This window comes from Echinops telfairi, unplaced genomic scaffold, assembly GCF_000313985.2.
Source record: "Echinops telfairi isolate 266 unplaced genomic scaffold, ASM31398v2 ScPeMD7_7420;HRSCAF=8458, whole genome shotgun sequence".
NCBI lineage: Eukaryota > Metazoa > Chordata > Mammalia > Afrosoricida > Tenrecidae > Echinops > Echinops telfairi.
Window position 1 is genome coordinate 4159323 of NW_022111320.1, and position 16051 is coordinate 4175373.

Consider the following 16051-nt stretch of genomic DNA (forward strand, 5'->3'; position numbering starts at 1 on the left):
TTCTGCCATGCAAAGGCCATTTGAGGTCGTCTGCATCGTGAAGCATCCATGGAAACTAATGGGACCTGCGATCCCTGAGCCTCTGGAGCAGGGTAACCATGTGTCCGCCGCGCACAGAGCCCCACTCAGCTGCAGCCTTCACCGAGCCAGAGTGGACCCTGGTGTTAGCTGGGTGGGTAGTAACATGCAGCAGGCCCACCCTCCACTGCTTCCCTCCCCTGCGCCTCCTTTTATCGTCCCCCAGTCCTGCCACAGTGCATGTGCTACCACCTGGCTAAGCTCCAAAAGGGTTACCAACTGTAAACCCTGCTCTTGGAAATTCAGAGGCTAATATGCAATCCTTAGTGAATATCCACCTCAAAGCAGCAGGAAATTATTGCTTTCATTCCGTTCCTAGTGATGGCTGCCATGTAGTCACTGCTCCTTGTGCCTCCATAGCCCTGTGCCGAGCACTTTTCAGCCGTCATTTCCCAGACTTCCCACCCTTCTCTTCTGCTCCAATATCCCTATCTCGAGGACTCTCCTTGGCCACTCCAACGGAGACAGCTCCTGTGCTTCCTTTCTAGCCCTCTACCTGGATTTATTGCCGTCGATATTATTTTATTTACTTGTTTTTCTTTCCCAGATAAGCTCCAGGAGGGAGGAAACTATCGTATTTGTTGCTAAACTCCTCTCTCGCCTCTCTCCTTCGCTGTGACTGTGCCCGCACCACTGATGAGAAAACCAGGACCATCGCAGGGCCTTGGGGCGAGTGAAGTAGTGCAGACAGGGTTTCTACGACTGGGCCCTGACCCTCTGGGCCCAGAGTTCCTACTGTGGGCAGAGATTTTTTCAAAGTTACAGACAAACTCATATAATTTGACATTTCCTCTCATGAAGCTTTGTCAATGTTGTTGTTAATGGTTCTCTCGTGCCCTTTAATTTTCAGTAGCTCAGTAAATGTTTATTGACTGTTTACTAAATAACAGCGCCTCTTACAATAAGTTCAGGAAGTGACAGTAGAGGTATGTGCTCTCTAGCTGGATGGATGAAACTCTCAGGCATAAAAAGATGAACATCCGTGCAGGATAACATATGCTAAGACCCAGATGAATTACAGAAGAGGGCCCTTTTCTCTTGAGCGACAAAAGACAGTATCGCCAAAAGGTGGGCTTCAGGCACGATCTTGAATGACAGGGAGGGAGGATTCAGAACAGGTGACAAGAACTAAAGGAAGCATTCTTGGTAGCTTTCTTTTTTCAATAAATAAAGCCTAATCCGGTGCCAGATTCACTTGCATTTATTAGGAATTCTTCTACATAGGTGTATTAAGTAACAAATTCAAGTTATTCTCATTACTTGATATGATATGGATAACAATTTAACATAAGGTGAGTCTGCCTGGGACCCCTTCCAAAGGAGATCATTGTTAATAGAGACACCTCAAGATCCCCATTGGCATACCTTCTCGAATACGTGTGGCATCAACTTCCAGAAGACTAATAGGCCAGCTCCATTGGGCTCAGGAAGTTTTCTCATCCCACATATTACTTGTGGATGTCAGATCTAGAAACTTGCTTATAAGGAAAGGGGTCTTATGAACAGGTTTAAACTGTTAGATTCCCAGTGTCTGCTGGGTCTGCTTTGTGAAAGAAACTCATTTTCTGTTCTGAAAGGGAAATCCATGGCTGTGTTTTATTACAATTTATGTTTATGAGAAATTATTCTAATAACTTTAGAATTCCACGTTAACTTCATGGGATGTTTATTTGTTAACAAATGTTACTGAACCATTAGCATTACCTACAAATTCACTGGCATGCCTTTTGCTTTTTTTCATTCTTACAAAGGACTTCAGAATACTTCAAAGGTTTTTGTTCTGTTTTTCAGTATCTGTACTATACCACAGAATGGAATTTTATGGATGTTTAAATTCCTGACCACAATTTGAGTCAATTTAATCTGAAAATAACATATTCTTTTGTATTATTCATGTATTTGTAGCAGTGCTATTAGTATATAAATATCCTTTTTTCCTGGAAGAGAAAGAATAACGTAAGTAACTCAATAACTATGGGGCCAACTAACCCAAATTCTCTGTAACATAAAATGCATTTTAACTTTGGGGGAAATTCATAAAATATTAATAGTCCAAAGAAGTCCATTGAAGATAAAATTTTTGTACATAGATCTTTCATGAGACTCAACTTGCCTTGTAGACCATGATTACGCCTTGTGCAACACTGCCATCTGCTGTTGTCAGCGTAGCATTGCTGCCAACTTGGGTTTGGTTTCTTTCTGCCATCTAGAAACGGATTACAATGTAGTCTTCTCAGGTGAAAGGTTCATGTGGAACCTTACCATCTTTATTTACTCATCGTAAATGTGAGTACCATATAGTAGTACTGTAAAAGAAAATTCTATAAATACTGCATCACGTAAACTTGGTTATCAAGTACAACAGAAGAATATAACTTCTGAAGTCATATTAACAGTAGCTAACGAATTATTTTAATTTTCATCATGAAAGGAGTGCAATGATTTTCCAGGCAGCGTTGGATTTTCTGTGTTTGCCTGGATGGTTTTTTGGTCTGTAGCGATTTCACTTTCAGGCTTTTCAATTTTACTATGAAATACGCGTGTCTTTACTTATATCAGACAAACAGTGGATGGAAGTCATTTTATTAGTAATTTGTTTATCAAAAAGCACCAAGGGATAATGTATTATGCTCCCTCCATGTTTACCGTGTTAATGTCTAAAATTGGTCCAGAATGTTGGTTTTCCCTTTAACTTGGCTTTTGCCTTTACTTTTACTTTTGTGCTAAATTGTGTGCTAGGCATTCATGTAGAGCAGCACATCAACCACAACTAGTTTTCATTCTCATTTCTCCAGATCTTAAAATTGGTACAAGGTTTGAAAATGACCAATTGGCATGTGTACTTTAAGAAACTGAAACCGAATCAAAAATCGATGAGTATGAGTGTATAAAGAGTCCCCTTTATCCACGAGGGTACATTTCAAGACCCCAATGTATGCCTGAGACCTCAGATAGTACTTCTTCACTCTGTATCTATATCGTATATATCATGCCTTGCTCTATACGCCCATACGAATGGCAAAGTTTTAACATGTGAATTAGGCACAGTAAGAAATTAGCAGCAAGGACTAGCAGGTGGGTTGCATAGATAGCTCATCTCCACCGAACAAAGGGATTGGTCATGTCCCTGGGTGGACAGAGTGAAAAGCCTGCAGATGACGCTATTCATTTAACGTTTTCAGACCACGGTTGGCTGGTGGGGGGGTGAGGGGGTGAGTAACAGAAACATCGGAAAGTGAAGCCTGAGATAAAGGCGGGGAAACTACTGTTTTGTTCTGCTTCCAAAAAAATTATACAGGGTTATACTTAAGATATACATTTGTATGCATCAAGATTAGAGTTTTGAGTGTGTTGCAATTTGAGAGATTTTTTTTTATGCCTGTTGTTTTCAGATACCATGGAGCTAGGCTATTATAGGACTAGAAACATCAAGCTCCCATGAATCTTACCAATTTTAATTTAAATATCACTTGCTTATAGCCAGGGAATTTGTTCCCACATGGGAGGCAAAAACTACATTGGTTTGTTTTCCTGTGGAAACTGGCTCCCTGTGATATGCTGTACCACTTGCTAACCCCGACATGATTTTCAAACAAGCACAAAGAAAATAATGTTCCTGGTTTTGTTGCTCTTGTGATTGTTTTTCCCCATCTTTCTCTTCCGTCTATTTATAATTTGCCCTCTGCTGTTTTGTTAAGCATCCTGTTCCATCGGCCAACCTCTGTGATAATGCTTTTATTTTCATTAGGAGCTGGTTGTGTATCCAGATTGAAGGCTACAAATTCTACAGTTTTAGACATCAAGTACTGTTTGTGAGCTCACCTCTGACATTTAAAACTAATGATGTGCTTTGCAAACCAAAATGAGAGAACGTTAGAGAAGAAGGAAAAAACAATCCAAGGGATCAAACAGTCAATACATGTGAGACATAATCCTGAAGTCAAAAATTCTGTCTTTTAGCTTGGGAATTAGTGAGTGCAGAATAACATTAGGAAGACAAGTTAAAACTGAAGCATTTTCATATTGACAAAGAAATTAAAGTTGAAATGTGAGCTGCTGTCCATTATGATTCTATGATTTTCTCTGCTATATTCACACCACTGTACATATAACTAGTGGAAATGTTGCCCACAGGTATGGGGTTGATGTGTTCATGTTAGTATCACCTGGGCAAAGAATCTTCTCTTGTTTCATATGCTCAGCTAGTACATTCCAGAATTAAAATCCAGAGGAGCTTTGATTCTAAAGCATGTGGAGCTATCTGTTCTTCCAAGGTACCTTGTCAGTGTTTGCTTTTATGTCGGAAACTGTGACTCTTCCACAGATGGGTGTGTGGCCCTCGCGGCTGCGACTTCCAAGCATTCCATATGTGATTTCTCACATGAGAAAAGACTGTTTACAGCTGTCGGGGACACATCTTCAGAAGTGCTATCTTTCTTATAAATAATGGGATTTTCAGGAGACTGTAAAATGAAATTTGTGGTTGGCCAAAGTTGAGATGAAGAATTTTCAGAAAACATTTTTATTGAATCTAGAAAACCAAATTATTTATAGCAACATTTAACCTTTTCCACTTAAATGCGCTTGGGTGTAAAAAAGATAATAATTACTTTGATGCAAGTAACTCCACTTTATTGTCAAACCAGTCGTTTGAGTTATGTTTGTTTATTTGTTTTGAAAATAAATCCAGCCATTATTCATATGGAGCCCTGGTGGAGTACTGGGTTACCTGCTGGGCTGCAAATGGCAAGACCAGTGGTTCAAACCTAGCAGCCACTCCGGGAGAAAGATGTGTTGAGAAGGATGAGGGCAACAAATGTACAGATGTGCTTCGCACAATGGATGGTTGTGTGCATTGTGATAAGAGTTGTACGAGCCCCCAATAAAATGATTTTAAAACAAAAAATATATACAATTGCTCTTTGACAGAAAGCTCTTATACACACACACACACAGATTTACAGTTTCTCAAGTGCTCTAGAGAAGTTCTGTGTCTTATAAAGTCACTGTAAGTCAGAATTAACTCAATGGTAGTTGGGTTTTTCTTGTTATTCTTGTAAACTCCAAAAATGTTTTCATAATAGATCCTAATTCAGCTCTGTATTCATATCAGCTTAGAGTAGGACTTTTTGTTTTATTCCGTTAGCATGTGAAAAAATGTTTAACATGAACTGATATATTTGTGTGACTATTTATTAAAACAAACACGATAAGGGCAAAAGACAGAAAACCACTCTAATGACCATCAATAGAGCCTTAGTAGGATCTTAAACCGTAAGATCGATTTCCTGATGCCACTGTAAGAGAGAATGAGCAAGTCTATAGACTGCTGTGGAACGATAAGCCAAAGCCAAATCCCCTGCTTCAAGTTGATTCTGACTCCCATCGGCCTTCTGTGGAAGGGTTCCCAGGCTGGAATCTTTGCGGAAGCATATTCACACACAGCTGAGGGGTTCACACCCCCAACCTTTCAGTTAACAGCCCAGGTCTAGCCTCCTGTACCACAGGAATCCTATTCAGGAGTGAGAGTGAAGTTCGGTTGCTAGGTGGAAAAGTAATGGACACAGTGTGTGTGTTCTGCTAATTTTGTATAAGAATAAGGGGATTATGTATATTTCTATTTTCAGGAATAAAGAGTGGAAGGGTTATCCAAAATTTGATTTAAAAGATTACTTCTGGATCAGAAAAAAAGAAATGGGAAAGGACGCGCCTGCCTCTCGCAGTGACATGTAAAATATCATTCAAACCAACCAGCCCAGCCCATTGCCATTGGGTTGATTCACGCTCAGGGCGGCCCCCAACATACAGATTCAGACTGCTTCTGCGGGGTTTCTTGCCTTGAGTCTCCCTGCAGCCGTTCTCCTGCAGAGCCACCGCCTGGGCGTCAGCCCCATGTTAACAACTGAGCTCACGCTGCCTGTACTGCCTAATGCACGGCAAGGTTCTCCCAATTAAAAGCAAATGTTCATCACATAAACAATTAACCAAACAGACATAAAATTCTGCAGAAACATGAAACAAGCCTAACTTCCTATCATCAAGTCAGTGGCGTAATCACATGGAGATTTGTTTTAAAGACTTTAAACTATTTTGACTAAATACCAGTGTGATAAATCCTGAGATCAGCACACACACGTGCGCCCACATTTTTAAATGACATGAAATCATCTTATTAATAATGGTGTATTGAAGCTAATACATCCTAAGAAAAACAAATATGTACTTTGGATCCTATCATTAAAACCGAAGTATTGAGGGGAGCGGGGAGGGAGGGGGAAAATGAGGAGCTGCTACCAAGGGCTTAAGAAGAAAGAAAATGTTTTGAGAATGATGATGGCAACAAATGTACAAATGTGCTTGACACAATGGATGTATGTATGGATTGTGATAAGAATTGTACGAGCCCCCAATAAAATGATTTTTTTAAGAAAAACCTAAGTATTTAGAGTAAGGAAAAAGAGACACCAATGTAAAATCAGCCATTATGTAAAAATCCTGCAGCCTTTCATTTGTTTGTTAATATTATTGCAAACTCCTATTCATTCTTCTCTTCTAAAACATGTTTCCTATCCCACCTACTGACAAGGTTCAGAATTGATGATAGCACAGTATCAATGAACCTGGAACATCTTGTCACCCCTAGAGAGAGAATAATTAGAGCATCAAATATAAAACTGGATGCCCTGGACTGAAATGCATTAAATCTATGAGCCTTTATGAACGTATAATACCCATCTTTGATCTCTTTTGTACCAAAATTAAAAACTAAGGGTATAGAATCAAGAATTTCTTCTGTCGAGATTATATTTCAGTCAATAAATAATCAATGAAGAAAAGTTCTTCATTAAAGAAAAAGCATAGCAGCTAGTAAATACATAAGGAATTGGACAGTCATCACTTTGCAGCTTCTAAGAAAATAATGGATCTAAGCAACAAACATCGCTGTCTGCTGAAACCATTAAGTAGGAGGCTGACAAGGGTACTTTGTAATAGAATGGTCAGACATATCATGTGGAACCCACTGATTAAGCTTAATGTCCATAAGAATGGGGAAAGCACATCTTGATATGATTATTAGGATTGCACAGCACCATCTGTGAAAAAATATTTTGAATCACAAGAAATTGAATCTGAATATGAACAGGACTCTCGATCTAACTCCCAGTCTACACACCATAGGAAGGCCAGAGGAGCATGTTTCTGGCACTAGGCGCTTATGAATAGCCAATCCAGAATGTGGACCAATGTTAGTCTAATTCAGAATACAGGATGTTGTACAGGATAAATGATAGTTTTGTCAATACGTGACAGAGGGACAGTGGTGAGCTGGAAGAGTTGTAAAAGTGTAATTTGTAGCCCTTGCTTGATATTGGTTCAAGTAAGCAAACTATTATGAAAGCCATTTTAAAAGACAGTTCAAGGAAATGAAGCATGGAGTGTATAAAACGGTATTAAAAACTTAATGATAACCCTGTTGGTTTTGAAAATACTATTTTAGTAACTTTGATGTTTAAGTCCTTATCAGAAATGCATGCTAAAATATTTAGGAGTGATACAGATTCACTATGAGTCAGAATTGGCTCAGTGGCAGTGAGTGAGATGGTACGAGATTACTTTTAAATAGTCCAGACCCACCCCCCAAAAGTATTTTTCTAAGCACATGAGAGCTTAAATAAGAATAGTAGAAAGTTAATAACTATGAGGCTGGGTGGAGACTATACGTGGGCTCATTGTGCTTTTACTTTTTTAATGTGTATTTCCATAATAAAAAGCTAAATTAAAAAAACCTCCCACCAGATTAGCTAAAACCATTATAGCAGCGCCTTCTGAGCAATATTTAAGTTTTAGATGAGTCTTAGATTTCAGGGACATATATATGTGGATTTCAGGGTGGGGATGGGGGCTTCTTTGTTAAAGCTTAACTAGAATGCCTTCTCTTTTCATCTAGTTAAATTTTACAAGTAGTCAAATGTCTTCCTAGCAAGAAAGAACATCGCTTCAGTACAGTGTTGTTAACAAGCTTACCTCAAAATATACTGACTTTTTGCCTTCTTTTTTAGATCAAACCACCCTGGTAGAACAAGTGAAAAGAGTCAAAGAAATTGAAGCTATTGAAAGTGATTCTTTTGTTCAGCAAACATTCAGATCAAGTAAAGAAGTCAAAAAGGTAAGTTTTCATCCAGGTGTTATGAATAAACCTTTGGATTCCAACTGAAGAGATACTTTTTTATTGGCTTGTACTTAAATACAAGTGCTGTTTCTAATAGATGTAGTTGGATGAGCACGCCCAGGGATGTTGGAGAAAGAATCGATGAGAATCAGTCCAAATGTGTACAAAATAATGCCATAAAAATGGGCCTGGATAACATTTTTGTTTTCAAATTCACCGAAAAGGCAAAGTAAGATGTCAACCTGACAGCTCTGTAGCAGTAATACATATTTCATGAGCACATCCATCTTTCTTTTCAAATGTATACATCAACTCTCTGAATTGGCATTGTTAGAAAAAAACAGTTCAGACCAAGTAAAAACTGTTACCCAAATAATCATTTCTGTCTACTGGTCACAGCTCTGAACACCCAACGGAGCTCTTCTTCTCTGCACCCTTGGGGTCCCATCACCATGAGTCAGAGGCGACCAACAACTGCATATGTCATTCACCCTCTGTGCCCAGATGGGCACCACTGGCTCAACTCTTAGAAAAGAAGCTTTGATTGGCATTTTATTGATGTTGAATACACCGTGTATGTTTTCGCTCATTAACAGGAGTACATTTAGGAATTTGTTTATGTCCCTTTGGAGTAGGAAAAGGCATTCTACCATGAAATACAAGCATATGTATTCTTTTACTAATATATAATGAAGACATGGCTATAGCCACCACTTATTCAAAAATAGTCAACATCTGTTAGTGTATGAAGTGGCTACATAATATCCTGCGACAGATGAGTCAGCAATCATGTACTTGTTCTCTGTGGTTTAATGTTTAAGTATTTGTAAGTTTGTAGCTATAACATCTCTGTAAGTATCCATTATGACCTTGAGATAAAATTTTCGAGATAGAGATGCTTGTTAAAGGTCATTGTGACTTCTTTCAGTACATAGTCAAAAATCAAAACATTGTACCAATTCAGATGGTACCCAGAGTGCAAGGGAGTGTCTGCCTCTCACACCTTGATCAGCACCAAGTCCCATCAGACTTTTTATGGTGACTGACCTGATAGGTAAAATTTGATCTTTTATTTCATTAGTGTTAATTTTTCTTGATATTTTTTCTTTTTTTAACAAGTGCAAGGAACAGCTTTTCAACTACTGTGTACATATAAAAACAATGCCTTCAGGACAATGGATTGAGCATATACATTGTGCCAGGGTCAGCCTGCAAACCCATGGTCCCTGCCTTGTCGTTTTCTGGGTTTCACTTGAACTTTTTATAATTTGCCACTGCAACTCTAAAACATCACCAGCGAAATGGACATATAGTTCCCAGTTAGCATAATTCTTACTCTTGTATAACATTATACAAGAGTATGTGTCCTAGCAGAGCTTTGACTGGTTTTAATAATTGCTTTCTTGCTATATATATTTTTTTGATAGTTACCCTGCTTACCAGTTCTCTTGAGTCCTCTTATGATAAACCATCATTTTCTTTGTATGGAAATACTTACTCCTCTGTAATTAATGCAATGGATTTTGACCTATAGCAAACAGACCTAGGCACGACAGAATGAAGCACTGTCCGGCCCTGTGCCATTCTACAATGTTTGAGCCTATTGTGGCAGCCCCTGTGGCAGCCCAGCTCCTTGACAGACTTTCCCTTTTTTGACTGACCCTCTGCTGTGCCAAGCATGCTGTCCTTTTCCAGGAACTGATCTCTTTGGAGCACATGTCCAAAGCAAAGTCTACCCATCCTTTCTTCTAAGGAACATTCTGGTTGTACTCCTAAGTCAGATTAATTGGTTGTTTTGGCAGCCCATAGTTCTTTTAGTAGTTTTTACCAACATCGTTCTTTTCTTCACCACCATTATTCAAGTGCATCAGTTCTTCCTTACTCATTGCCCAACTTTCACATGTCTGCGAGGCCTTGGATCAGCGACACATTCATCTTCAAAGTAACACACATCCTTGCTCGTCAGGACTTTCAGGAAGACTTGTACAGCAGATTTGCCTAATGCAGTGCATCATTTGATGTCTTGCCTGTGCCTTTCATGAAGGTTGACTGGATTCAAGCAAAATTAAATCCATAACAAATCCAGTCTCGCCTCGGTTGTTATAAATTGGTCCAGGTGTGATAGTTTGGTTTTTGTCACAATGCGTCATAATCCATACTGATGGCTTCAGTCCTTGATTTTTTCAGTAAACACTTCAATCCCCTTCACTTTTCAGCACGCAAGGTTTTGTCATCTTCATATTGATGGTTGCTAATAAGCCTCCTCCAATCCTGATTCTTCTGCATATAGTACAGCTTCTTTATTAGTTGCTCAGCATAGAGATTGCATACGTTTAGTGAAAGGATTCAACCCTGATACACACTTTTCCTGACTTTAAACCATGAACTATTACATGTTCATTTCGTACAACTGCCTCTTGTTCCGTGTAAAGGTTCCACGTGAGCACAATGAAGTGTTCTGGAATTCCCATTCTTCTCAATGATATCCATGGTTGGTTATGACCCTCAGAGGTAAAGGCCTAGGCAGAGTCAAACACAATGAAACACCTTTCTGTTAGCTTATGGCACATATTCTTCTAACTCCAAGGTGACTTTCCGACAGCATCCTGCCCATGGACTGCTGCACCCCTTGTCGGATGATCTTCAGAAAAATTTTACTTGTGTGTGGTATCAATGATGCTGTTCTTTGATTTGCACATTCTGTTTGAGTCACCTTTCTTTGGAATGGGCACAAATATAGATCTCTTCCAGTCAATAGTCCAAGTAGCTGCCTTCCTGGCATGGATGGGTGAGTGCTTCCGGTGCTTCATCAGCTTGTTGAAATATCTCAATTGGTATTCCACCAGTTCCTGGAACCTTGTTTTTGACTAATGCTTTCAATGTTCCTTGGACTTCTTCCTTCAGTACCAGTGATTCTTGATCATATGCTACTTCTTGACATGGATGTCAACCAGTTCATTTTGGTACAATGATTCTGTGTGTTTCTTCCATTTCTTTTGATGCTTCCAGCAACATTCAATATTTTGCCCATAGACTGTCCCAATATTTTAACTCAAGGCCTGATTTTTTTTCTTAAAATTTTTCAGCTTGTGATATACTGAGCAGCCTCGTCCCTTTGTGCTTTCTAACTCCAGGTCTTTGAACATTTCATTATAACACTTTGTCTTGAGCTCCCTTTGACAGTTTCATTCAGCTCGTTTCCTTCATTATTTCTCCCATTTGACTTAGTTAATATCCCGTGTGTTTTCTAAACCAAAGGTTTTTTCCGACCTTAATATTAAGGTATATATTTGTGTTTAAACTTATTTTTAATTCAATGCCACTTTTCTAAGTGTTAGCACCTTTTCCAATAATTGAGTGAGCTCCTGTGGCGCAATAATTTAAAAACTGTGCTGCTGACTAAAAGATCAGTGGTTCAAAGCCAGTTACATCAGTTGGTTTCTGCAAAATGCACAGCCCTGGAAACCCTCTAGGGCAGTTCTCCTCTGTTCTGCCTGGTCACTATTAGATTGGACAAACTTGTTGGCAGTAGGTTTGGTACAATAATTGGCAAGCAAGGATTAATTAAGAGCTTGCTTAATATTATAGCTCAAAAGGCAGGACATGGATCAAGAGACAGTTAAGTAAACAGAACAAGGGAATGCTGCATGGTTTAAAATCACGAAAGTGCACCAGAGTTGGATCTGCTCCCCATTCGTATTCAATCTCTCTGCTGAACAAATCATCAGAGAAGCTGGATTTCATGAAGAAGAGTGCGGCATCAGAATTTGAGAAAGGCTTATTAACAGCCTGCAATTTGCAGATGACAAAGCCTTGCTTGACGAGAGAGAACCTGAAGAACTTATGATGAAGATCAAGGACGGCAGCCGTCAGCGTGTGGCTTACAGCTCAAGGTAAAGAAGACCAGCTTCCTCAGAAGTGGATAGAGAAAAGATCCAAGTTGTCAAGGGTTTTTTCTTGCTTGTCTTGCACAGTCAATGCTCGTAGAAGCAGTAGGCAGGAGATCAAAGGACTCATTGCATTGGGTAAATCTTTTGCACAAGACCCTCTTTAAAGTGTTGAAAAGCAAAGATGTTACTTTGAGGGCTAAGGTGCATCTAGCTAAGCCATGGTATTTTAGGGCACCTCATATACATGTGAAAACTAGATATTGAATAAGGAAGACCAAGGAATTAATGCATTTGAATTATGGCGCTGGCCAAGGATATTGAACATATCATCATAAAGAGCTGTCTTAGAAGAAGTACATCTAGAATGTTCCTTAGAGGCAAGGCTGGTGAGACTGCAGCTCGTGTACTTTGAACATATGGTCAGAAGAGACCGGTTCCTGGGGAAGGACTGTAGCATCCAAAGCAAAGTCCCAGGGTGTGGAGATGTGTTCGACGGCTAGTCGGAAGGTTCAGGCCCGCCCTGAAATGCCAAGAAAGACAGAGCTGCTCATCTGCTCCCCAAAGATTCCAGCCTTGATGACAGCCCCGGAGGACAGTTCTACTCCACGCACACCACCACGGAGGCCAGCAACAAAGCCTCTAACTTATTTGATACCTCTGAAATGATTCTGTAAATTAAGCATAGTTCTTAAAACTTCGGTTACTCTGTGTATTCAGCTTGTCTGAAATATAAACACCTTACCCATTTACATATCCCTGATGTTACCCTGCTTTTCCCAACTCTCCTCGCTCACCAGTAAGGCCTTATTGAGAAACACTGAAGTTCTTTATAGCTGGTCTTACCACAAAAGTTTTTTGAAAGGCATTAGTGCATTAATATTTGTATAGTTGAATTTCTGTATTAATAATGTTTTCCCTACTATATCCTATAGAAAAGTTTTCAAAGATAACTAAATGCAACCGAAAAAAAATGTGCTTGTCAAGTTTATAACAAAACTATAGGGTCATAGACCCCTGCTCAAAGAGATCCCATTATTATATGTTTTAATAATTAGCTTCTGTTTGCACTCTCTGATGTTTTGCTAGCTCTGTAACTGCCGTGTTGGCATCTGCTCTTACTGTCAGGATACATTTCCTTCTAGTGCATATGTCACCATTAGGGGTTGAGGGGACTAAAATGAAGTGGCGGGGGGGTGGGGGGGGTGGAGTCCTCACTTCTGTAAGCACTTGTCACAAATTCATGTGAGGGAAAATTCATCTTTTATCACCACTCTCTTTTAAAAGGATGGCCTTTCAGATGATGGTGAAAAACACCTTGCACAAAGTTCCCTAAAGGACATTTCAAAGAAAGAATAAATCTAATTCTGGAAAGCCCAGATCGGTATCTAGCACTGTTCATTGAAGCTACTTAGAAATATATTTAGTTGAAATAGTTTACAGGCATCTCTATTTCTTAGTGCTAAATCAATGCCAACTTATAATAAACCTTAGATTTAGTCATTGGGGCACAGAAGTCAGAGACATGAGATGTCAAGCTGGCTTGGGAATCAAATTCTAATTCTGCCTTTGACTAGCTATATTTCCTTATTCTCTAAAGCCTTATTAAACATAAGCTCGCTTATCTTACAATGAGGAAGCTTTTTACATGACAAAAGTTTTTCTAAGGACTGCCAAAATACTTTACACAAAATAGTTTGCAAAGCACCTGCTGTGTGTAGCAAGTACTAAGAAATGAAAGCTGTTACCGCCGTCAGCACCACTCCTGCGGGTCTTCCCCCTTTATTGCATAATATGTGCCAGATTTATCTGTGGCTGCTTAGGAACACTGGTGGATGCAAGGATTCTCTTTATGGTTGCTCAGAGACTGGTTCACATACTTTTGTGCCGCCTATGTTTTACAGAGAAAATAGTTAAAAATCACCTCAGACAGCTGTACACAGCCTCTTGGTGGTTTCATGCTTTGGCCCAATTTGTTGATGTGGCCCGTGGAGAACACTAACGCACTGAGTAAATGGTGTCGAACAGGCTGTATCTTACTCCTGCACTGCAAAAAAACAACTGGAAGGGACTAAATTCATACTGACTACCATGAATGCCAAGATGCCATGGTGGCATAGTGGTTACTCGTTGGGCTTCTCATTGTAAGGTCAGCAGTTTGAACCCACCAGCCGCTCCATGGGAGAAAGATGGGGCTTTAAACTCCCCAAAAAGCCACAGTCTCAGAACTGCACAGGGACAGTTCTGCCCTGCCTGAAAGGGTCCCTCTGAGCCAGCGTCAACTCCATAGCAGTCAGTTTAGTGGGTTTTTGTTTGGGGGGACCATTTAACATACTTAATTTGTTCGCTAATAATTATTCTCGTAACCATTATTTATCGATAAAGAAACAAAAATGGAAACTCAGCAAATGTTACAGCCTGGGGCCAAACGGTTAAAAATAACAATGGCCACATCCGAAGCAGTCCCGCACTTCAGAGCCTCTTCCACAGAGAGCTCCCACAGGTGGGAGCTCGGTGTAAAGAACACGTCTGGGGAGGAGGATGAGAGACAGGCACCTGACAACCACAGCAATAACAGCATACATGTTGTCCAGTGATTTTGTAACATGCTTTTTCACAGTATAGCGACATTTTCATTCTGGGGAAAAAAAAACCTTATTAAGTAGTACAAATTTGGACGTGATTTTGTAGCATAGTAATTTCTCTTACAATTAAGAGTTATCATTATTATCATTTAAAAAAAAAGGTAGGAGAGGGCAACAACCAGGGACCCTGCTGCAAGGCCTCACAAGGTGGTGTGCGCGTCTCAGCCTCACACCTAAGTGTAACAGAAAACAGAGGAACCAGATCCCTTTAGAAACGGAGGACCCCGTCCGGTTGCTGAGTGTCCATGTCTGCACTGTAGCACAGGGCTCCCTGTCCAGCCACCTAAGTTAGTAAGGGATGCCTTAGACAAGGGACATAAGTGATCTTGAGGTTTGAAGACATTTCATCCAAATCACAGGAAGATCTGGGGGTTGATTCCTGACCCTTAACAGACTCACTCTCCTTGGGACTCAGTGGCCCAGGACCCCAGTGTGGACATCTTCCTCTCCTGGACAGCGGTGACACATTCTGGTATAAAATGGTGTGCCACAGAGAAAGAATTGTGTGCTCGCCAGTAGAGTGTATCTTTAGCTCTAATTCCACTTATTAAACTAGGGAGCCATTACCAGCCAAGTGGCTATTACCAATGACATTCTAGACATTGTGTCTCCTGCAATACATATTGATTAAACTAGTTTTACTTGCTATAATTGTATTTCTCCCTCTGAGTAAAGAGAGGGTCTGAGAGCTCCTGCTAGAGCATCAGCCTCAGGAACCAGGTGCAGCTTGTTTGCAAACTGTGTCCCAAATCAGCTTAGTATCTATTAGTGAACCCTAGAATTACTGTGTCTGTGTTCAGAAGGAGAGTGACCCTGCGAAGCAAACCCTCGTTTGTTCTGAAGTACATTGAAAAGTAACTTTGCTAGGCTGAAACACCAGAGGGCAGTGCTACTAAAAGCCAGATGTGTGGCAGGGGCCCTGGTGAGGTTTTGTTCATACTGAAAACCAAACCATGCCCACTGCCATCAAGTCAGCCCTGATCCATGGCTCCCCTGGAGCACAGAGTAGACTGCCCTGCCAGGGTTCAAAGGCATGAATCTTTATGGAAGCAGACGCCTTTCTCCCCCAGAGCAGCTGGGGAATCAGACCATCCAGCCTTTGGCTACCAGTGAAGTGTTTAGCCACTGGGCCACCACCGTTCCTGTTTGTTTTACAGTTTAGGTAAAAAAATTTTTTTTTCCCCTTAGTCACCTTTATTTTTTTTCTTTTTTCTTTTTTAACATTTTATTAGGGGCTCATACAACTGTTATCCCAATCCATACACACATCA

General features: G+C 40.2%; 1 protein-coding gene across 1 annotated transcript in view; it reads left to right on the plus strand.

Moving 5' to 3' along the window:
- The first annotated feature begins 7 nt into the window (after positions 1–7).
- LOC123522530 (serine/Arginine-related protein 53-like) overlaps positions 8–16051 on the plus strand; it is a 27980-nt gene continuing 11936 nt past the window's right edge. Inside the window, exons 1-2 of the mRNA XM_045297660.1 lie at positions 8–172; positions 8060–8245. Coding sequence (XP_045153595.1) covers positions 8–172; positions 8060–8245 — 351 coding nt within the window. The remainder of the gene's footprint in view (positions 173–8059; positions 8246–16051) is intronic.